At 40.9% G+C, this 17898-nt stretch overlaps 1 protein-coding gene across 1 annotated transcript in view; it reads left to right on the forward strand.

Moving 5' to 3' along the window:
* The window catches only part of CHD7 (chromodomain helicase DNA binding protein 7), a 146599-nt gene that overhangs the window by 80778 nt on the left and 47923 nt on the right, over nt 1-17898 (forward strand). The window contains exons 7-10 of the mRNA XM_029923243.1: nt 725-790; nt 7513-7568; nt 13934-14048; nt 17253-17336. Coding sequence (XP_029779103.1) covers nt 725-790; nt 7513-7568; nt 13934-14048; nt 17253-17336 — 321 coding nt within the window. The remainder of the gene's footprint in view (nt 1-724; nt 791-7512; nt 7569-13933; nt 14049-17252; nt 17337-17898) is intronic.

Below are 17898 nucleotides of genomic sequence, written 5' to 3' on the forward strand. Positions count from 1 at the left end.
CTGGGACTTTAATAAACCACTCAAGCTGGTCTCCCGCTGTTAGGCACCGTCAGAACCCCTTTATGAAATTACTGCCTTGTAGAACCCAGCAGGGCATACTCTATTCTCTGTGCAATGTAAATGATGGATAAAACAGTTTGTATAAAATATGGGTAGTAATGTAGGATTGATTATTATAGAGATCTTTTTTTTTCAATATCCCTTTGTTACCATGACTGTACTTTAGTTAACAAACTGGTAACCCGTTGAAAAGTATATTGGATGCGGTTTTTTACTTTACTCGGTAATTTGCACTATGTTAAGTTGTTATGTAATGTTTTATGTGACCAACACGGAGAAAAGCTGCCTACAGTAACAGGATGATGGCTGTATTTACCCCACGGGAAAGGTGAGGGCAAGTTAGATTTTTGAGGGCTATCGTGCCGAGATTGTTTCCTCTTGGCAGCTGGAGTTTCTGAATGCTCTTGGTTAGGGCCCCATGCCCGTCCGCGTAATTAAACCACGTGGTCATAAGGTGATAAACACAGATCTTCCTTTTGCCTTTCTGGAGACCATGAGTCTCGTCCTTTATGGCCCTGTTTCCTACTGGTGACTAAAAGGGGATGAATTTAAAGCGTATGGAGGTAGGATGCAAAAGGAATGACTCCTTGTTTTAATAGCTCGGAGTGAAATATTTTCCATTTGGATTGATGCAGTCTCCTTTCTTCTTTGTTTGTTTGTTTAGGAATCTGTTGATGCAGAAGGTCCAGTGGTAGAAAAAATCATGAGCAGTCGTTCAGTAAGAAAACAGGTAAGCACCACTGGGAGTGATCAAAACCTACGGTGTATATAGAACTCTGAAATTCTTTTCTGCTTTATAACTTCCTTTAAAAAAATTCACTGTACGTAAGAAAACTTCTGGTGATATTTCTAATCCTGTTTAATTTGTTAGCCAAATATAAAACTTTGGGATATTTAGCCCCAAATGAAACTGAAATCCATCAATCAGTGCTTTATGACACCATTTAGATTAGGCAAGAAACTCGAAAGTCTCCCAAGAAATGTATAGGGCATTTCGAGTTATGGGCTGCCTTTTTCATAAATACTATTCATAAAAATCAACATGAATTTCCCTTCATCTCCCTTAGGAAAGTTCCCTGCCCACCCCCGCCCCCGCCCCCACCCCAGGATGGAAGTTTATCATTTTAGTGAGTAGGTGTTTTCTCATACTTTTCATAACATTTCTTCATGTACAATTAAAATATTCATTAATCTCTTCTTTGTCAGTGCAGAGTGTAATTTTTGCAGATAATAGGACTTACGCTTCAAAATTCTTCAGAGCTTATGTTGATCTGCAAAGGGGAGTCTCAGTACCTGTCACTAGTCTGATAACTTTTTCATTGAGGAGCACATCTGCCCTGTGACAGAGAAGGCCAGCAACCCCGTATGGCTTTGTACAGACTGAGACCTCCCATTTCGCCCAAGCCAGCTCCCTTCTTGCCCAGTTGGAGCAAATGCTTCATTTTGTCTGAAGAATTCCATAGATAACGGGATGAGCTACATCTCCAGACTCCAACATACAACTTCCCGTGTCTCTAGAAAGTGGCGTCCCTGAGATACAGGGTGTCAGTCTTCAGCTTGACTCACTGTCAAAATGCAGTTCTTTGTTTTTATTTGCTTTTAAGGTATGTAGAAGTACAACCTCATTGTTCTGATATGTAAAATAAGCTCCCCCCTTTTTTTAAATGTGAGTTGTGTACAGAGTGTAACCTCCCATTGAGAGAGGTGAGACCCTAGGCTTATCAAAGAGGGAATCGTTGCTCTTCAAATGCTTCTGTCTGGAGACTCCTGAAAATGGTATCACACAGGCAGGGCACTTCTCTTTACCTCTGTTGCAGTACTGTTTCCTTTTCTATTGTGTTCTTCAGAGTGTGGATTTTTAACAGAACATACAACTCTAATTCCATGAAAATAATGGAGAATGACATGTTGAGATATGTTCACATTGAGTGTAGGGGTTGGGGGGGTGTCTATGGAGTGGCTCTCTGTTGACTCATCGAACGTGGCGATTTCCTCGCTGGTGAGTTAAATGATAAAACTTCAACCCAATTTCCTGTTCAGGCAGAAATGAGCACTATTGAACTCATTAGAAAGGTTACGTTTTTGTCCTGCTAATGACTCTGAAACTGTTAATTTGTGACTTGTAGATGTATGGTAAAATTTAAATACTCAACGTGCTTTAAAGAGTAATCCCCTCTATAGAACTGAGGTGACTTGGAACCAGTAGCAGGTGGTTGGCCTGGATACACTCATTGTCATTCAGTCACCAGTGCTGCGGCAGGTACGCTCAGCAGGTTTGGGTGTTGAAATTATAGTCAGCTCTGTGGGTCAGAGCTCCTTAGACTATGCATTATGTGGGACGCTGCTTTTCCTTTCTGCTTTGCCCACTTTCCAGCTCATTTTCTTTTCTCGTTACTCTTAGAAGGTAGGTGCCCACACTTAGGAATAGGTATTGTTACCGTTTATGGACATCCAGGTTTATTTTATCATAGGAGATTAAAAATCCCTTTAAGTGTATATGGGTGTGGAATATTTGTTGAGTTGGTGAATTTTAGGATGGAGAAGACGAATGGGACATTTCTCTGGAAGGGGAAATATGCCTTGAGGTGTGATTTAAAGTAAGGAAGAGGGGCGCCTGGGTGGCTCAGTGGTTAAGCCACCAACTTCAGCCCAGGTCAGATCTCACGTTCGTGGGTTCAAGCCCTGCATCGGGCTCTGTGCTGACGGCTAGCCCAGAGCCTGGAGCCTGCTTCTGGTTCTGTGTCTCCTTCTCTCTCTGCCCCCTCCCCTCTCATGCTCTGTCTCTCTCTCTATCAAAAATAAATAAAACATTAAAGTAAGGAAGAGATGAGCTCATTGAATTGCTTGTACATTACCGGTATTTTTCATAAAGGGTGTTAAAAAACAATTAGAACATTGCAAACATCAGCAGGTATTAACTTTTAAAACTGCTAATGTTCTTGAAATACTTACTTTAGTTATCAGCTTTATTAACATTGGGGGAAAGTGTGGCAAATAGCAACAAAAGGAAATTTGAGATCTTCCTGTGGACTCTAGCTATGTCTGCGGGTCTGTGTCCTGTTACCATGAATAATTGAAGAGGTGGCCATAAGAAGGTGCCGTTGTCTCCCCCTGGCAGCACCGTAGAAACTTGCTGTCAGTTCTCCGAGCCTGCCCTACGCGGTGCTGACTCATAGTGGGGACTCTGATAATGGTTTTCAAAGTCCGATGACCTCATCACTGAAGCCTAAGGAGCACGACCCATTGTGATGGAGTCACTTTGACGCTGAGCTCATGGGGCAGAGACTCCGTACTTCAGCACCTCATGTTACATCGGCATGGCTCGGGCACGTTTGTGGCTCTCACCTCAAATTCGTATGTGTGAGACCCAGTGGGAAGAGATATAGTTGGCCTTTGTATGTGAGTTCTGAGGGAGATTTAAGAATGGACATTTGGAGTGCCTAGGTGGCTCAGTCGGTTGAGCATCCAACTCTTGATTTCAGCTCAGGTCATGATCCCAAGGTTGTGGGATCGAGCCCCATGTCAAGCTCTGTACTGAGTGTGGAGCCAGCTTGGGACTCTGTCTCCTTCTCCCTCGTTCTCTGCCCCTCTCCCTTGCTCCTATACTCTGTCTTTCCTTTTGTTAAACAAGAAATGGACTTCTGCATTGTACACAGCTAATTCTTTTGTTTTCCACATGTAGCCTGCCAAGTAGCCCTATCTGCTTGGAGGCATCTGTTCTTAGGGAACAATTCAAATACTTTTTGTACTGGAAGGTCAAAAATAGTTTTAGAAGTGAATTCGGGCTGTATTCCCTGAAATTCTTTATATTTCTTTAAGTTAACCCATGATGTATTTTGTTAAGAGCTTATTTTAAATTCCAGGGTATGTGTTTTAATCCTCTGTAGCTGAACCCACTAACAACAACAACAACAACAATAACAGATAGTATGTAAAGCAGGCAAAACTCTTCATCACCTTTATTTTATCGTGTTTACTCCCTAAGTGAACTATGATTTGGTATCTCTGGCAGAGTATACAGTAGGTTGAGTCAGAAGTAGGAAGTGATTCATACCTTGGCTTTATTGATATCTTTATCAAGGTGCTTTGTCTTTCTGTTATTTGTTATTCTGTTAAGTTATTCAACAACATTTTCCCTTTTGGCACTATAGTTTAGTTTTGTGTCTCCAGTGTGACTGCTCAGTTTAGTAATAGGATGCTTGGGAAAAGCCATTCATTATTTTAGGCTAGAAGATTATAATTTACTGGACTGCTGTTCTAGAATCCAGGTGGCCAAAGGAGTCAGTTTCTTGCCTGGGGGAGGTTTTGGGTTCCTGTGAATGATAGGAACAAATATGACTTAATATGTGGAACTTTAAATTTCTGATGAATAATAAGGATTTTCATAGGCTAGTGTTAGAGTCTAATGAGAAGATTAGCACATTTTTCTAAAATGTTCTATTGAGGGGCGCCTGGGTGGCTCAGTCGGTTAAGCGTTGACTTTTGCTTTCAGCTCAGGTCATGATCTCATGGTTGTGAGACAGAGCCCTGTGTCAGGCTTGCACTGTCAAGGCAAAGCCTGTTTGGAATTCTCTCTCTCTTTCTCTGTGCCTCTCCCTCCCCCCCATAAATAAACTTAAAAAAATATTCTGTGACCACCTTGAATTACTTTAGAGGGCTCTCAAATTTAATAGTAGTTGTTCAGGAAGTAAATATTCTGGTTCTTCGTGTGTGTGTGTGTGTGTGTGTGAACGCATGTGTGCAGAAATAGTGCTTTGAGTCAGTTATTCATTGGTTATTCGCATTGTCTGAAAGTTGGGGCCTGGGGGTGGTTGTTGGGGCTGTTTCAGTCCCCACCAGGGGTTGGCCAAACTGCCATTTAGTGAATAATTAAAATGGTGTTCCCAAGGGCTTATGTACTTTTGTTCATTGTTTTGCTTTTAGTAAGGCAGAAGAGGTCAGGAGGATTGTATTTATATGAAACAAGGGGTATAAAACAGCCCTACTCAGTGTTCAAGGGGCAAGAAGGTGATCCGATATGTGTGGTCAGTGAATCAAAGAACAGACTTATAATTTGGAACATCCAATAGAAATAGGCCCTGATAGGGGCACCTGGGTGGCTCAGTCGGTTAAGCATCCGACTTCGGCTCAGGTCAGGATTTCACAGTTTGTGGGTTCGAGCCCTGCATCAGGCTCTGTGCTGACCGCTCAGATCCTGGAGCCCACTTTGAGTTCTGTCTCTCTCTCTGCCCCTCTGCCATTCCTGCTCATATTCTTTCTCTCTCTCTCACTCTCTCTCTCAAAAATAAACAAACATAAGAAAAAGAAACAAAGGAAAAGAAAAGAAGAAAGAAAGAAATAGGCCTGGTAGGAGTCTGCACCGGCTCCAGGTGCCACTACACGAAGCCTCGGAACCTAATTGCTTCCTCTCAGCTCTGGACCCTCTCGTTAGGCGTCTCCACTGCATGTTCCCAGAGGAATAGCCGGTCATGACAAGAAAATGGGTAGTGATGACAGTCAGAGACAGTTGATGGCTGTGAGTTAGAGCTTTTCGGCAACAGGCTTGAGACGGAATGAAAACTATCCCTGTTGTTCCAGAGCGGATTCTGCATGCTTCGGTGCCCACTTAGAAATCATGGCATGGCGAGACTGTTAGAACGAGATGGAGAAGGCTGTGTAGGAGGAAGGATGGAGGAGAAGGACATCAGAACATGATAGGGCACAGAAATGATAACACCTGTCCTCTGAGTACCTCAAAGATACGTAATTTTGAAACGCTGTTTCTGAATTGAGGGAAATATAGGTAGCTTCAAAAGAGTAACCACAGTAGATGAGATATATGAATTGTATTCTAGGAGAATTCTGTGGTATGCTGTGACCAGTGTCAAAAGATCTCAGCTCATCTTGGCTTTCCATTTACCCGGGTTGTCTTCTGTCTTGTCTTGGCCTTTCTCCTGGAATCTTCAGTTGACTGCTCTAATGTGAACAGAAAGTATAATACTGGGGCTGGAAAAGGAAGGGAAGGTGGGCCCTAGATGGACTGTCACTTGACTGACTAGAATTTCTCTCTAAATTAATTCCAAGTTTGTGTTGCTGGGTGTCGAGCAAACATTTCTTTTCATTTTAGATAACTGAAAGTTTGGGGGTTGGTGGTGTCCTGAATATACTGCCGAAACAGCTGCTTTCTGCTGATGGCCATTTATAGAGTGTTAGGTTAGAACTAGCTGCTAACGGGCTTTGACCACACTCTCGAATATCTTCTCTTCTGCTTGCGGATTTCTAGGCTGGTGGAAAAACAGTTTAAAATTTAGGTTTAACTGACACATATGAGACTTTCAAAGAAAAGTTTACATTTATAGTCTTTGATAGTGGTTAGAAGCTTAGGGATTGAGGGAAATCGTAGCCCCATGGAGCAGGTCCTGTGGTAGCCTGTCATCCAGTAGTAAAGTCTTTGCTCCTTTGTTTGTCCTCTGCCATGTTTCTACTTGCCCTAATTTTCTTCGCAGCATCTCTGAGGCAGCTTAGCCAAGTGTGACCCCTCAAGGCAGGCTTGGGTGCTCTTGTAAGAGTGTAAAAGCAATCCCTAAACATCTATAAGTGGTGTTTATGTTTTATATTCGTGATTTATCTGATCAAATGTTCCAGGAGAAAATTATATATTACGACTTGTTTAACAGCCCAAAAGCCAAAGGAGGAAAAAAATATTGAGAGAGATACTTAAAATATCACGTGAGCGGTATCTTCCACACACCCTACAGAGGGTGGGATCAAGGGAGATGGTGTAGATAATCTCACCGCTGAACTCTTGGTTTGGCTGATGCGTATCACGATTTTAACCTTACCTAAATGTAGGAGTTGGAGTGTTAATTTTATTTGGCTGCTGTGTGTGTGAGACATCTTGTCTAAGAGGTTTTAATTGTACCATTGAGTAAAACTAAAACTGGGCATAGTGATGCACTGAAATCACAGTGTAAGAACCAGGTTCAGTTTTACGTGGTTTCTTGTTTGGAGTTATTAACTATATGGAGGAATAAATGTCTTTTAAATATTTTAAAACATTACAAAACCCACAATGTAAAGTTGCCATGAGGCAGCCAAAAATAATACATATGGCATTCAGGAGAACAGTTGCTAATTGGCTGCTGCCTGGGAAAATGGTACACTTGGCGTCTACTTAACACTGTGGGTTTGGCAGAGAGCCAGATTTGGGGTCAGGTTGTTGTGAATGAAGCTGCGTGTGGTTAGGGAGGAGTTAAAATGATTCATGTCTCCGAAGCTGTAGCACATCGAGCAGCGCGCACGGGCCTAAGCGCGTCAGTCTTCATCTCGCTGGCCTCCTGCCGCTCGCGACGTGCTCATCCTTGGGAGAACATCAGCGCTGCCTCGGCCGCTCCTGGTTTGTGTAAATCATCGCTTTTGGAATCTTCTAGTAGTTGATTTTAAGCATGTGCCTGAAATTTTCTTTTGTTACAGAAGGACTCTGGAGAGGAGGTAGAAGTTGAGGAATTCTATGTGAAATACAAAAACTTGTAAGTAAACTGTGATTTTTTTTTAAATTGAAGGATATATTTTCAAAGCCCTGCATACAGATTTGAAACTTAACTGGGAAATGGGAGATTTTGGTACAGCCTGTTTAGTGCTCTGCAGGCTGTTGCATACTAACTTTTGTATCTTTGATATTTTATGCTTTTAATGTTTCTGGAAAATGCGTAATTGGTATACAAATTGACCAACTTTCATGTATAACCAAAAAATTCTATTTAGAAGGTCTAAAACCTCACGCAATAATAGAAAAGGGAGCAAAGTCGTATTTGCCTGTCCTCTGAGAATGAATTTTACTCTGAGGCCGCTCTCCCTCCTCTGTGCACAAGATGGCCAGCCCTTGAGATGAGATCTCTACTATCAGGCAAAGTCTCTAGAAAATCATGACATCCCTCACATTTTTGAAATGGCAGTGAGCTGTGATTTTGTCTGTCTGTTTTTGTCTAGTGAATTTGAATTGCATAACTTTAAAAAAACTGAACTGAAGAACACCAGTGAGCTGTGGTTCCGCATTGTCGATGTAGGCCAGACCCGTTCTGACGAGGTGGCGTTGCTGCCCAGGATCCGTAGTCATCCTCCACTGAATAAGCCGGCGGCCCTTTTCTAATCTGAGTAAAAGTCACAGAACAAGGGTAGAAATCGTCATGGACAACGTAAAAATTAAATTAAAAATTTGGAAGACCAGAAACTCAAGTATCTTGTTGAAAAGTTTTAGAGTTTAAAAGAGGCTTTCGGGAGTTGCTGTCAAAGCAACCTAAGAAAATTCACCCTCCTCTTAGAATATGAAAGTATCAGACCTCATGGTTCCTATCATTCTCCCTTGTTGCACCTGGGTGCTGTGTTAATAAACTAATGTAATTCCGAAGTTTGGTGAGCAGCACCTTTCACCAAGTAGAAGGATGAAGTTTCCTGCCTGTGTTAGTGTGAGAGGTCAGTGAAACACAGAGTCCAGTGATAAAAAATGCTCGCTCAGGATCAGAGGGGTGTTGGCATCATGTTGGACTCCTAGCATGATGAATGTGCACATGTGGAAATTACACGTATGACGTGATTTCATAGAGTCATGTAAGGAGAGTGTCAGGATGGGTAAGGAGGCAGTAACTAAGTAAGCCAGAGAGTTCCCCAGTAGGTTTGTCAAATAAAACACGGGGCAAAGATGTTTAAGTACCAATTCCCACAAAATGGCCCCACTGGATAGGCGCCCGTCCAAGTCAGCAAGTGGCAACGGGCCTTGACGTGCCCCGTTCACTCCCAGCTAGGAACCGCTGCCAGGCGGGGGACGCCTGCCGTCCTTCGTTGGTCAGACGAGATGAGGCGAACGTAGTTCTGAAAAAGAGCTTTGCTGTCTGATATTATTGAGTTCTAAGGGAAATTAAAATTTCCGTACAATTACCAGTTTCTGTTAACCGTTTAGTTGGACATAATTTCAAATGTACAGGAAAAGTGCAAAAATAGAACCAAGAATGCCTGTTTGCCTTTTTGTAATTAAAAAGTGTCTTCTGGAAAGGTATTTTGAGACCATTAGATATGATAATGGTTGCTAAGTGGTGCTTTACTAATTCCATCACCCATTCTAAGTTTATTAGTTGGGTTTCCACCGTTAAGCAGCAATTTGACTTTCTTACTCATCTGCTTCTTTGTAGCTATGCAGACTCGCGGAGTCTTCTTTTATTCAACCAGCCATATCCCTTTACTGCCATCTCATTACTTATTCACAGTAGCCCGGATTTGGCCAATAGCAGCCCCTCCCCGCTGGAGCCGGTCTCCCTTTGCCTCTGTCCCCATCCTTCTTTGAGCACTTCCTTACTTTTTGGCACCAGAGGATATTCCAGACTCCTCTTATAATTTCTTTTTAAGTGTCTCCAAGGAGGCTTGGTTGTGTCTACTGGAGAAGGGCATTTAGAAACCAAGATTTGAGTGCTCGGTGTGCTCAGTGCTATCGGGGAGTCCTCGCTTCTGGGGCCTCTCAGTGAATACTAGGGCTGTGTGGGCCCCCTGCATATGTACATGCATGTGCACGTGTGTGTGTGTGTATGACATAGACACGTGTGTTCTGTATACACACATGTTTATCACACACACTCATTTGTGTTCCTACCTAGCTACTTACCTAAAGACAATGAACACCAACGCTGTTAGAGTGACAGTTGTGGTTTTATGTCAGCAGCACCGCAGGGTCCATTCTGTCCTCTTCCCTTCATGACTCCCTTCTTCAGCCAGGAGAAACCTGGCTGTTCTTATCCCTAATATATTTGCTTATTTGTCAGTCCTGTACTCTATGGGAAGTGTTTACTAGACCATATTTTTGTGAAAAAGAAGACTCCGAGCTATAAAGTTGAGTATTTGTTTAGAATTTTTTTGTATTTAGCCAGAGGGCTTAGAAGCTAAATAAATACTTGGTTCAGAATTTCCTTGGTTAGTTCTTTCCTTCCTCCTGCCCCCATTCAGCGTGGTTATGTTATTTATTTGATATTCAGTTTGGTCTTGAGTTCCTGTCTGTATTTGTATTCCATTTTAGCTCCTCACCATTCTTGCTGATCTTATTTCTTTTCTTTTTCTTCAAGTTGATGAAATAGTTGCATGGTTCAAAAGTCAGAACAAGAGGATATTCACAGACGCATCCTTCTCCCTTCCCTTTCACCCCCTTCCTACTTACCTTCTCATTAATCCCAGATTTATCCTTTCTGTAATTTTTGGCACAACCATGCAGAGATGTGTGTGTATTAAATATTTATACATAAAGTGTATATATAACTTCCTCCTTTCTTCTACACAAAAATAGCAACTCTTTGCTTTCCTATGCACAAAAATAGCATTTTGCTTTTTAGTAATTCTGCATTTGGGGAGTTACTCAACATCAGTCCATAGGGTCTTTCTCACTCTTCGTTACTGCGGTGTCGTGCTCCACGGCATGGCTGTATCGTAGCTTATCCAACCAGTCTCCTGTGTATGTGGGCATGTGAACGGCTTCTGGTATTTTATAGTTACAGACAGTGCTACAGTATATATTCTCTTGTCTGTATGTTTTCAAGTTGTTGGAGCCATGATTTGAGGGTGTATTCCTAGGAATGGGATTTCTAGATCCGAAGGCAAATATGCATGGAGTTCTGTTAGGAATTGCCAAATTCCCTTTCTTAAGGGTTGTGTCCCTTTGCGTTACTGCCAAGAGTGTGTGTGACCCCTCCCCTGCCCACCCCCCCACCAGCCTTTCCAGTGTAGTGGGGGGGAGGGTTCATGTTTTGTGAGAAATTGTATTTTGCTTTAGTTTTTTTTTAAATTGTGAATGAGGTAGAGCATCTTTTCATAAATTTAATGGCCATCTTTACGTCTTTTTTTTTTTTTTTTTTTTTTTTGGTCAATAATGTGTTCATGTCTTTTGCCTATTTTTCTGTTATGCGTCCTTCAATTTTAAAGAGTCCTTTCATGTGTGGGATATTAGTCCTTTGTGCTAGACATTGCAGCTATGTTTTCCCAGTTTCAGTTGCCTTTTGACTTTATATTTTTATCACACTGTTAATTTAAACATTTTTATGTAGTTAGATTTATTAATCTTTTCTCTTATTGAATATGGCTTTTTTTTAAAGCCATAACTAGAAAGTTTTTCCCTACTGCCAAGCTAAGGAGGAATTCGCCATGTTTTCCCCCAGTACCTGTGTGGTTTCATTTTCTGTGTTCAGGTGCTTAGTCCACGTGGTGTGTGTTGCTGTGTCCGGTCTAAGTACAGCAATACTTGCTTGTCCCAGCTCTATTCTTTTCCAAATATTGTTGTTTCAGCACCAGTACTAAGAAGTCCATCTTTGCCTCAGGGATTTGAGCTGTAACTCCTATCACGTACTAAATTTACACATTTATTTAGAACTGCGTCTATACCATATTTTAATCCTTTGGTCTGACTGTCTATTCATGAGCCAGTAGCTCACGGTTTTACTTACAGAGGCTTTATATCTGGCCTATCTAATCCACTATATGGTATATCTAGTTTCTCTTTAAACCCGTTTACTTTTTGTGTTTTTCTGGATGTTCTTGCATGGTTATTTTTATACGTAGTCCAGCATTAACTTGCTTAGCACCTTAAGATGCTTGTTTATATTTTTATTTATATCATGTTATATTTACAAATTCATGATTTATGATGTTGAGTCATACTATCTAAAATCTAGGATGTCTGGGGCACCTGGGTGGCTCAGCAGGTTAAGCATCTGACTTCTGCTCATGCCATGATCCCATGGTTTGTGAGGTTAAGCCCACTTTTTTATGTAAGTTTATTGCTGTGAATTTAATCTTTGTTGATAGTATAAAAGAAATTTTCTCTATTACTGTATCTTCTAACCGGCTGTTGTTTGTGTAAATGGAAGCTATTGGCTTCAGTATATTAATTTTATATCCTGCTTCCTTGCTAAAGTATTTCATTTTATTATTTGAATTAATTTTCTAATTGACTCTTTATGGTTTTCCAGTTTTGCAGTCATATCATCTGCAAATAAAGATAGTTTTACTTTTTACTTTCTATTTATTGCTCCTCTTTTGATTTCTCATGTCTAATAGCATTGGCTAATGCCTTGAATACAATATTGAATAGTAGTGGAGGTATGGGCATTCCCTTCCTGATCTTAGTGGAAAAGCCCATGGTTTTTCTCCATTTAGTAAAGCAGAGTCCCGATCCAAAAATTTTAGCCCAGGTTATAGGAGGGAGAGTAAAACTGGAATGCCTGTGCCCACCTCCAGGCCACTCTGGTCATGCTTTTTTTTTTCTTTTTTAACTTTAAAAAATTTTTTTTTTTTTACTTTTGAGAGAGAGAGACAGACAATGTGAGCAGGGGAGGGTCAGAGAGAGTGAGAGACACACACACACACACACACACACACACACACACACAGAATCCGAAGACAGGTTCCAGGCTCTAGCTTAGCTGTCAGCACAGAGCCCGATGCGGGGCTCAAACCCATGAACAGTGATGCGAGATCATGACCTGTGCTGATGTGAGACACTTGACGACTGAGCCCCCGGGCGCCCCTGGCTGTGCTTTAAAGGCATGTGCGGCTCAGCAAAGACAAGTGTTGACTATGCATGTGCCTTTTTCCATCCAATAATTCGACTAGACTAGGTTATTTTTATAGCATTTATTTCTGATTATAACAGTATTGCATATTACTTATTGGAAATTGGGAAAATACTTGGAAGTAGAAAATAAAATATTTGCAGTCTTACCACCTAGAAATGATCATTATTAACATTTTGATGCATTTTCATTTAGCCTGTATTCTCTGTGTGCATGTGTGTGCAGGGTTTATATCAATTCATACCATATCAAGGCATATGTAAAGTCCTCATCTCCCTTAGTCCATTGTAGAGGGACTAAATCAGTCCTACCTTTGAAAATGCATACTAGACTTTACATACATATAAATGACCTGATAGTTAATATCATAAGCCTTTTCTGTGTCATTAATCATTTTTGACAGATTTTATAATGGCCGCATAGTTTCTTCGAGTGGTAGTACCTTGATTTTGAAGTTAGGTGTATGTTCACGCAACTCATTTCTTTTTAATGTTATCACCAGGAAGAGACATAAGAGGAAATTGAGGCTATCTGGGGCAGGGAGAGAATGATAGTACGAAAGAATATTGAAATAGCAAACAAAAGAATGTCAAAGGTACCATAAAATATTAACTTTATGCCTGTGAGTCTTAAAAGTATGGGTGAGTGTTCCAGTTGAGATTAGAGAAAACACCTGTGCTCCAGGCAGACCTTGGGGAGCCTGGAGAGGAAGGGACGTGCTCAGTGGGAGGAGTCAGGTAGATAGCAGAGTGACACGTTCACAGCATCCAAGGGGCAGGAGCGCACTGGGAGGGCAGAGACGGCCCGGGGCTGGCGGCCGGCCGGGCGTTCAGCGCGCAGGTGCACGTTCTTTGCTCTCCCTTTGCTCTCGAAGAACTAAGCTAGGTTTACCTTTGCTGTTTTAAATTTGAATTCTCTTAACTTGATGAAAACCTTTTATTTCTCAATTAATGATAAAAGGCTCAAAATGTAAATTCATAATTAAGGCCACACAGTAGTGCTAATTGTTTTGTATTGAAGTGTAATCCATTCACTTATGAAAACAGCTTGTCACCAGGTCCTTTTTCTTGATGGGAAATAAGTAAGAGAGCTGGAGGCTCAGGACTGAAGGCAAATTTTAGGTGCCAGTATTGATCTTTTTCTCATTCTCAAACATGAGTGATTATATTGAATGTTGATCAGCAGCCTCTATAAGTAAGTAAACAGCTTATTGTGTTAATTATTTAGTTGATTTTTGGAATAACAAAAGATTATACTCTCCATGTTTCAAGTATATTATTTTATTCTTTTAGCTCTTATCTTCATTGTCAATGGGCCTCTGTAGAAGATCTGGAGAAAGATAAGAGAATTCAGCAAAAGATCAAACGATTCAAGGCAAAGCAGGGCCAGAACAAATTCCTTTCAGAGGTATGAAATACCCAGTCAACTGTGCTAGGTTGCAACCTTACTCAAGTGTTCTGAATTATGAATCTTAGTTTAGTAAATTACTCAGAAATGCTAGTTTGCCTCATTTGGTGCTGTTACTTACATATTGGTAACTGGTTATTGCTTAAAAAATTTGTAAACAGGAAATTTCTCATTCTTCCTGTTGCTTAGTCTAGAAGACACTGGTCCTTGTGTTACTGTGTGGAAATATGATGGTATCATTAAAATCTTGTAATGAAAATGCAGTTAGCAGACAGTGAAAAAAGTAAGTAGATATAAAGTTCTATTAAGATTTAGTGAGTTAAGGACTCCACAGTAAGGATGAAGTACATTTTTTAGAATTCAAGTTCCCTTCTGTAAGGGAAAGTATGTGGCAGATTTCTTTTGTTCACGTCAACGCCTGATTACAGAGTTTACTAAGCTCATTTTACACAGGATATGCTATGGTATAGAAGGTGGTATAATGTCTTTGCCTGTCTCTCTTTATCCTAGGTTATCAATGATGATATAACCATACCCAGGGCAGGGAAGGAAATCTACATTTTTTTTTTTAAGTGCCAAGTTCCCCTCCAATATACTCAATTGCATTAAAAGAAATGCTTTTGCAGACTGCTTACTGGGGTCTCTGGACTTTTGCTCACCAATTTGGTTTCACTTACAGCCTCAAGAAGATAAAAGAGTAGTAACCTTCACATTGAAAGATTAAACTTGCTGATTTATTAGTTTTCCTCTCCATAAAGAAGTTAACAGAATGTAATCTGCAAAGAAGTGTGAAATTTGATGCAAAATAATACCTGTTTAACAACCTACTTTATACACACCCTTTTTTTTTGGTCCATGGGGTGGGGGTGGGGATGGAAGAGTATCCAGTACTTTTGTATCATAAAATCCTCGTAATCTCAGGTGACAAGTCTGTGAATCTGCTTTCCATGCTCCCAACAGGCAGCCTGTAAAGTTTGTGGTAGATGGGCGATGGGGTGGCGGCGGTGTGGTCGGGCACATGTCTGCATCACCACCTTTGCTGATTTGAGTATGCGGCTTCTTTGCCGCAAGCTAATTAACACAGGGAACAGAGTTACTCAGATGTGACTCGCTCCTCACCTCTTGGAGAATATTTAAGTGATTTTTTTTTTTTTTTGGAACGGGCAGGGCAGTTTCTAAGAAAATACCACAACATTGTATTTTTTGTTCCCTTCTTAATGAAACTGAAGTCAGATGTTGGTGACATTAGGCAAGTCACAATCGTTCGCTTCCTCTTAGAAGCAGACGCCGTGTGTTCTGCTGACCTTTTCTGTGGCTCAGAGTAGGGAGAAGGAAACCGTGCAGCGGCAGCTTCCCCCCATCCTTCAGTCCTGGTTCTGTTTATTAACTTTATCTGGACTCTGTTTGCCGGTGTCAGATGCACTCCAGGGATCTGAGCCTGGCTCTGGCTGTGTAGCCTTATCTATTTGGATCTGTCTGGGCAGATAGCCTGTACCACAGTGGAAATATGTTATCTTGCTCAATAACTCAGCAACTGGAAACCTTAAGTTTTGTCCTGAGAGCAAGTAGCATTAATTCGAGTCTGAAAAGGTGATCTGAGGACTAGCCACAAAAGGATAGCAATTCCCTTTCTCTCTTTCTCTTTTATACACGTGAGTGTGCACACACACTCACACGCACACGCCCTGTCCCACAGACGCTCCCAGTTTCAGGTGTCCGCGGCTCTGCTCTTTGGCTTTTGCATTCTTTGTTTCACCTGAGGCTTCCTTGGAAGCCCCCTGCAACTGTTCAGACTGGAGATTGCGTCCTTGCACAATGGCACAGATGACTCGCTGGAAGGCAGCAAGTGCTTAGGAGCAGGGTTAGGAACTTTCATTCATCAGTGAAAGCTTCTGTTTAAGAACAAGCTGTCTCAGAAGGAGCTTTTACCACCAGAACCTAGTTCATGGAGAGTTTTGGTGTTTATGCTCTAAGTGAATTAAGCGTTATGTATTGCGTACCGAAATCTAGAAGCTTTGGACAGAACCAGTGCGTGAACACATTAACGTTTTAAGTAAACTGAACATTTCAATGAATTTTTTGCCTTACTAATCAACTTTGTGTAAGCGCATGAGGCATTTGAGACACACTTTTATATTTCTGATTTTTTTTTCTTTCATAATTCAGAGTTCAGAGGCCCCAGACCAGACACTGTAGACGGACACAGTAGCCCAGGGAATATTTGCCGTCCTTGAGCTGACCGTGACCGGCCCAGCTTGTCTTTCAACCCGCAGTTTCAGGGATATGAACGGCGCCTAAGTGACTTCTGAGGGGGCTCCACAGAAGTCTTTTAATGCAGCTATGTTACCGATAAATTCATCTTTAGGAGCACATACTAATGTGTCTTCTGTTTTCTAACTTATCTGCCCCTGGCTTCTTTAAAATATGGCTTAGTCTGTAATTTCCCTTTGATACACATTCTACTCTTTTACGTGAGATAACTTTGCAAGCGCTCAGTGCTTTTACTTTTGTAAAGATTGTTAATATGTTGGCTAAATAGCCCAATTATTTAAGCCTCATTTCTCTATCCTTAATATTTTTTAGCGAGGTGCTTTATATTCAGTACAAATAAATCATGAGAACACTTAGATTAACAGCAAAACTGTATTCAAATGAGGTACTAATATTGATTGGCAACGGCCACCAGACATCCTCTACTGTTCACACTGAAATATGAAATTCACTGTTTTCCATGTTTTTAGCTTTTGAATAGCATTCTGTAAATGATGCTATGAGGCATCAGACAACTCCGGTACTTCTAAGATTCCAGTGACACTTGGTGTGCATGGCTCTACTTCTTTATTGCAAGCCGTAGTTTCAAGAATGCAAAATGCATTGCATGCCATAAGCCTTCTGGATTGCTCATTAGTGAATTGTAATTTCACACTTCATTTAAAATATTCTTAAACATTCTCTCACAGTAAAAAGGTTTCACACAGTAATTAAAAGACCCAGTTAACAAAGTCTGAGAAGTCTGATTTCCTCATGGGGAATGATTTTGCTAAATTGTAGCATTTCAATTAATATAATAGAATTTGCCAAATATAATTTTTATTTCACTGTGACCCAAAATATTACCGCCTGGTGAAAAGTGAAATAGTGTTTACTCTCAGGAATTAAATAAACATTTTAACTTTTTTTTTTTCTCCTCTCCCTTTGGTGAAGATTGAAGATGAGCTTTTTAATCCAGATTATGTGGAGGTTGACCGGATAATGGACTTTGCACGAAGCACAGATGAACGGGGAGAGGTAACAGAAGATCATTCGTATTAGGGGGCGGTGCTCAGACAGCTTATGTGTGTTTACGGAGGCTGATTATGGGATCCTCGATCTGGTCTTGGTCAGAGCCTTGGATCATGACACAGTTGGTCTAAATTTAATGGAAACTTATTGACTATTAGTTTTATGCCCTAATAACGGCACAACACGTGTTCTTTGTTTATTGTGAGAGCTTTTTAAAAGAAATCAATTTTCAATATGAAACAAATACATTGGTATTTTGCACAATTTCAGAATATGATCAATAAAGAATTCAGTATGCTTTGGCATATACCTATTATGAAGCACAAATTTCCCACACATAATTAAGAGTGCTCTTAGCAGAGTGGAATTTAATGTTATTTAACATTGTACATCCTTAGTGTACGTTGATGAACCTCATTTAGTGTGGTGCACAGAGAATAATGTAAAGTAATCCTCTTTCTGAGATCCTGGCATTCTCGTGTTGCTCTGTTGTAAAGGACAGCTGATTAGGGCAATGAGAGTGGAGACAAGTCTAGTGCCTTCTCAAGCGTATTGTCTCGGTAACGAT

The sequence above is a fragment of the Suricata suricatta genome, chromosome 15 (genome assembly GCF_006229205.1).
Source record: "Suricata suricatta isolate VVHF042 chromosome 15, meerkat_22Aug2017_6uvM2_HiC, whole genome shotgun sequence".
Taxonomy (NCBI): Eukaryota; Metazoa; Chordata; class Mammalia; order Carnivora; family Herpestidae; genus Suricata; species Suricata suricatta.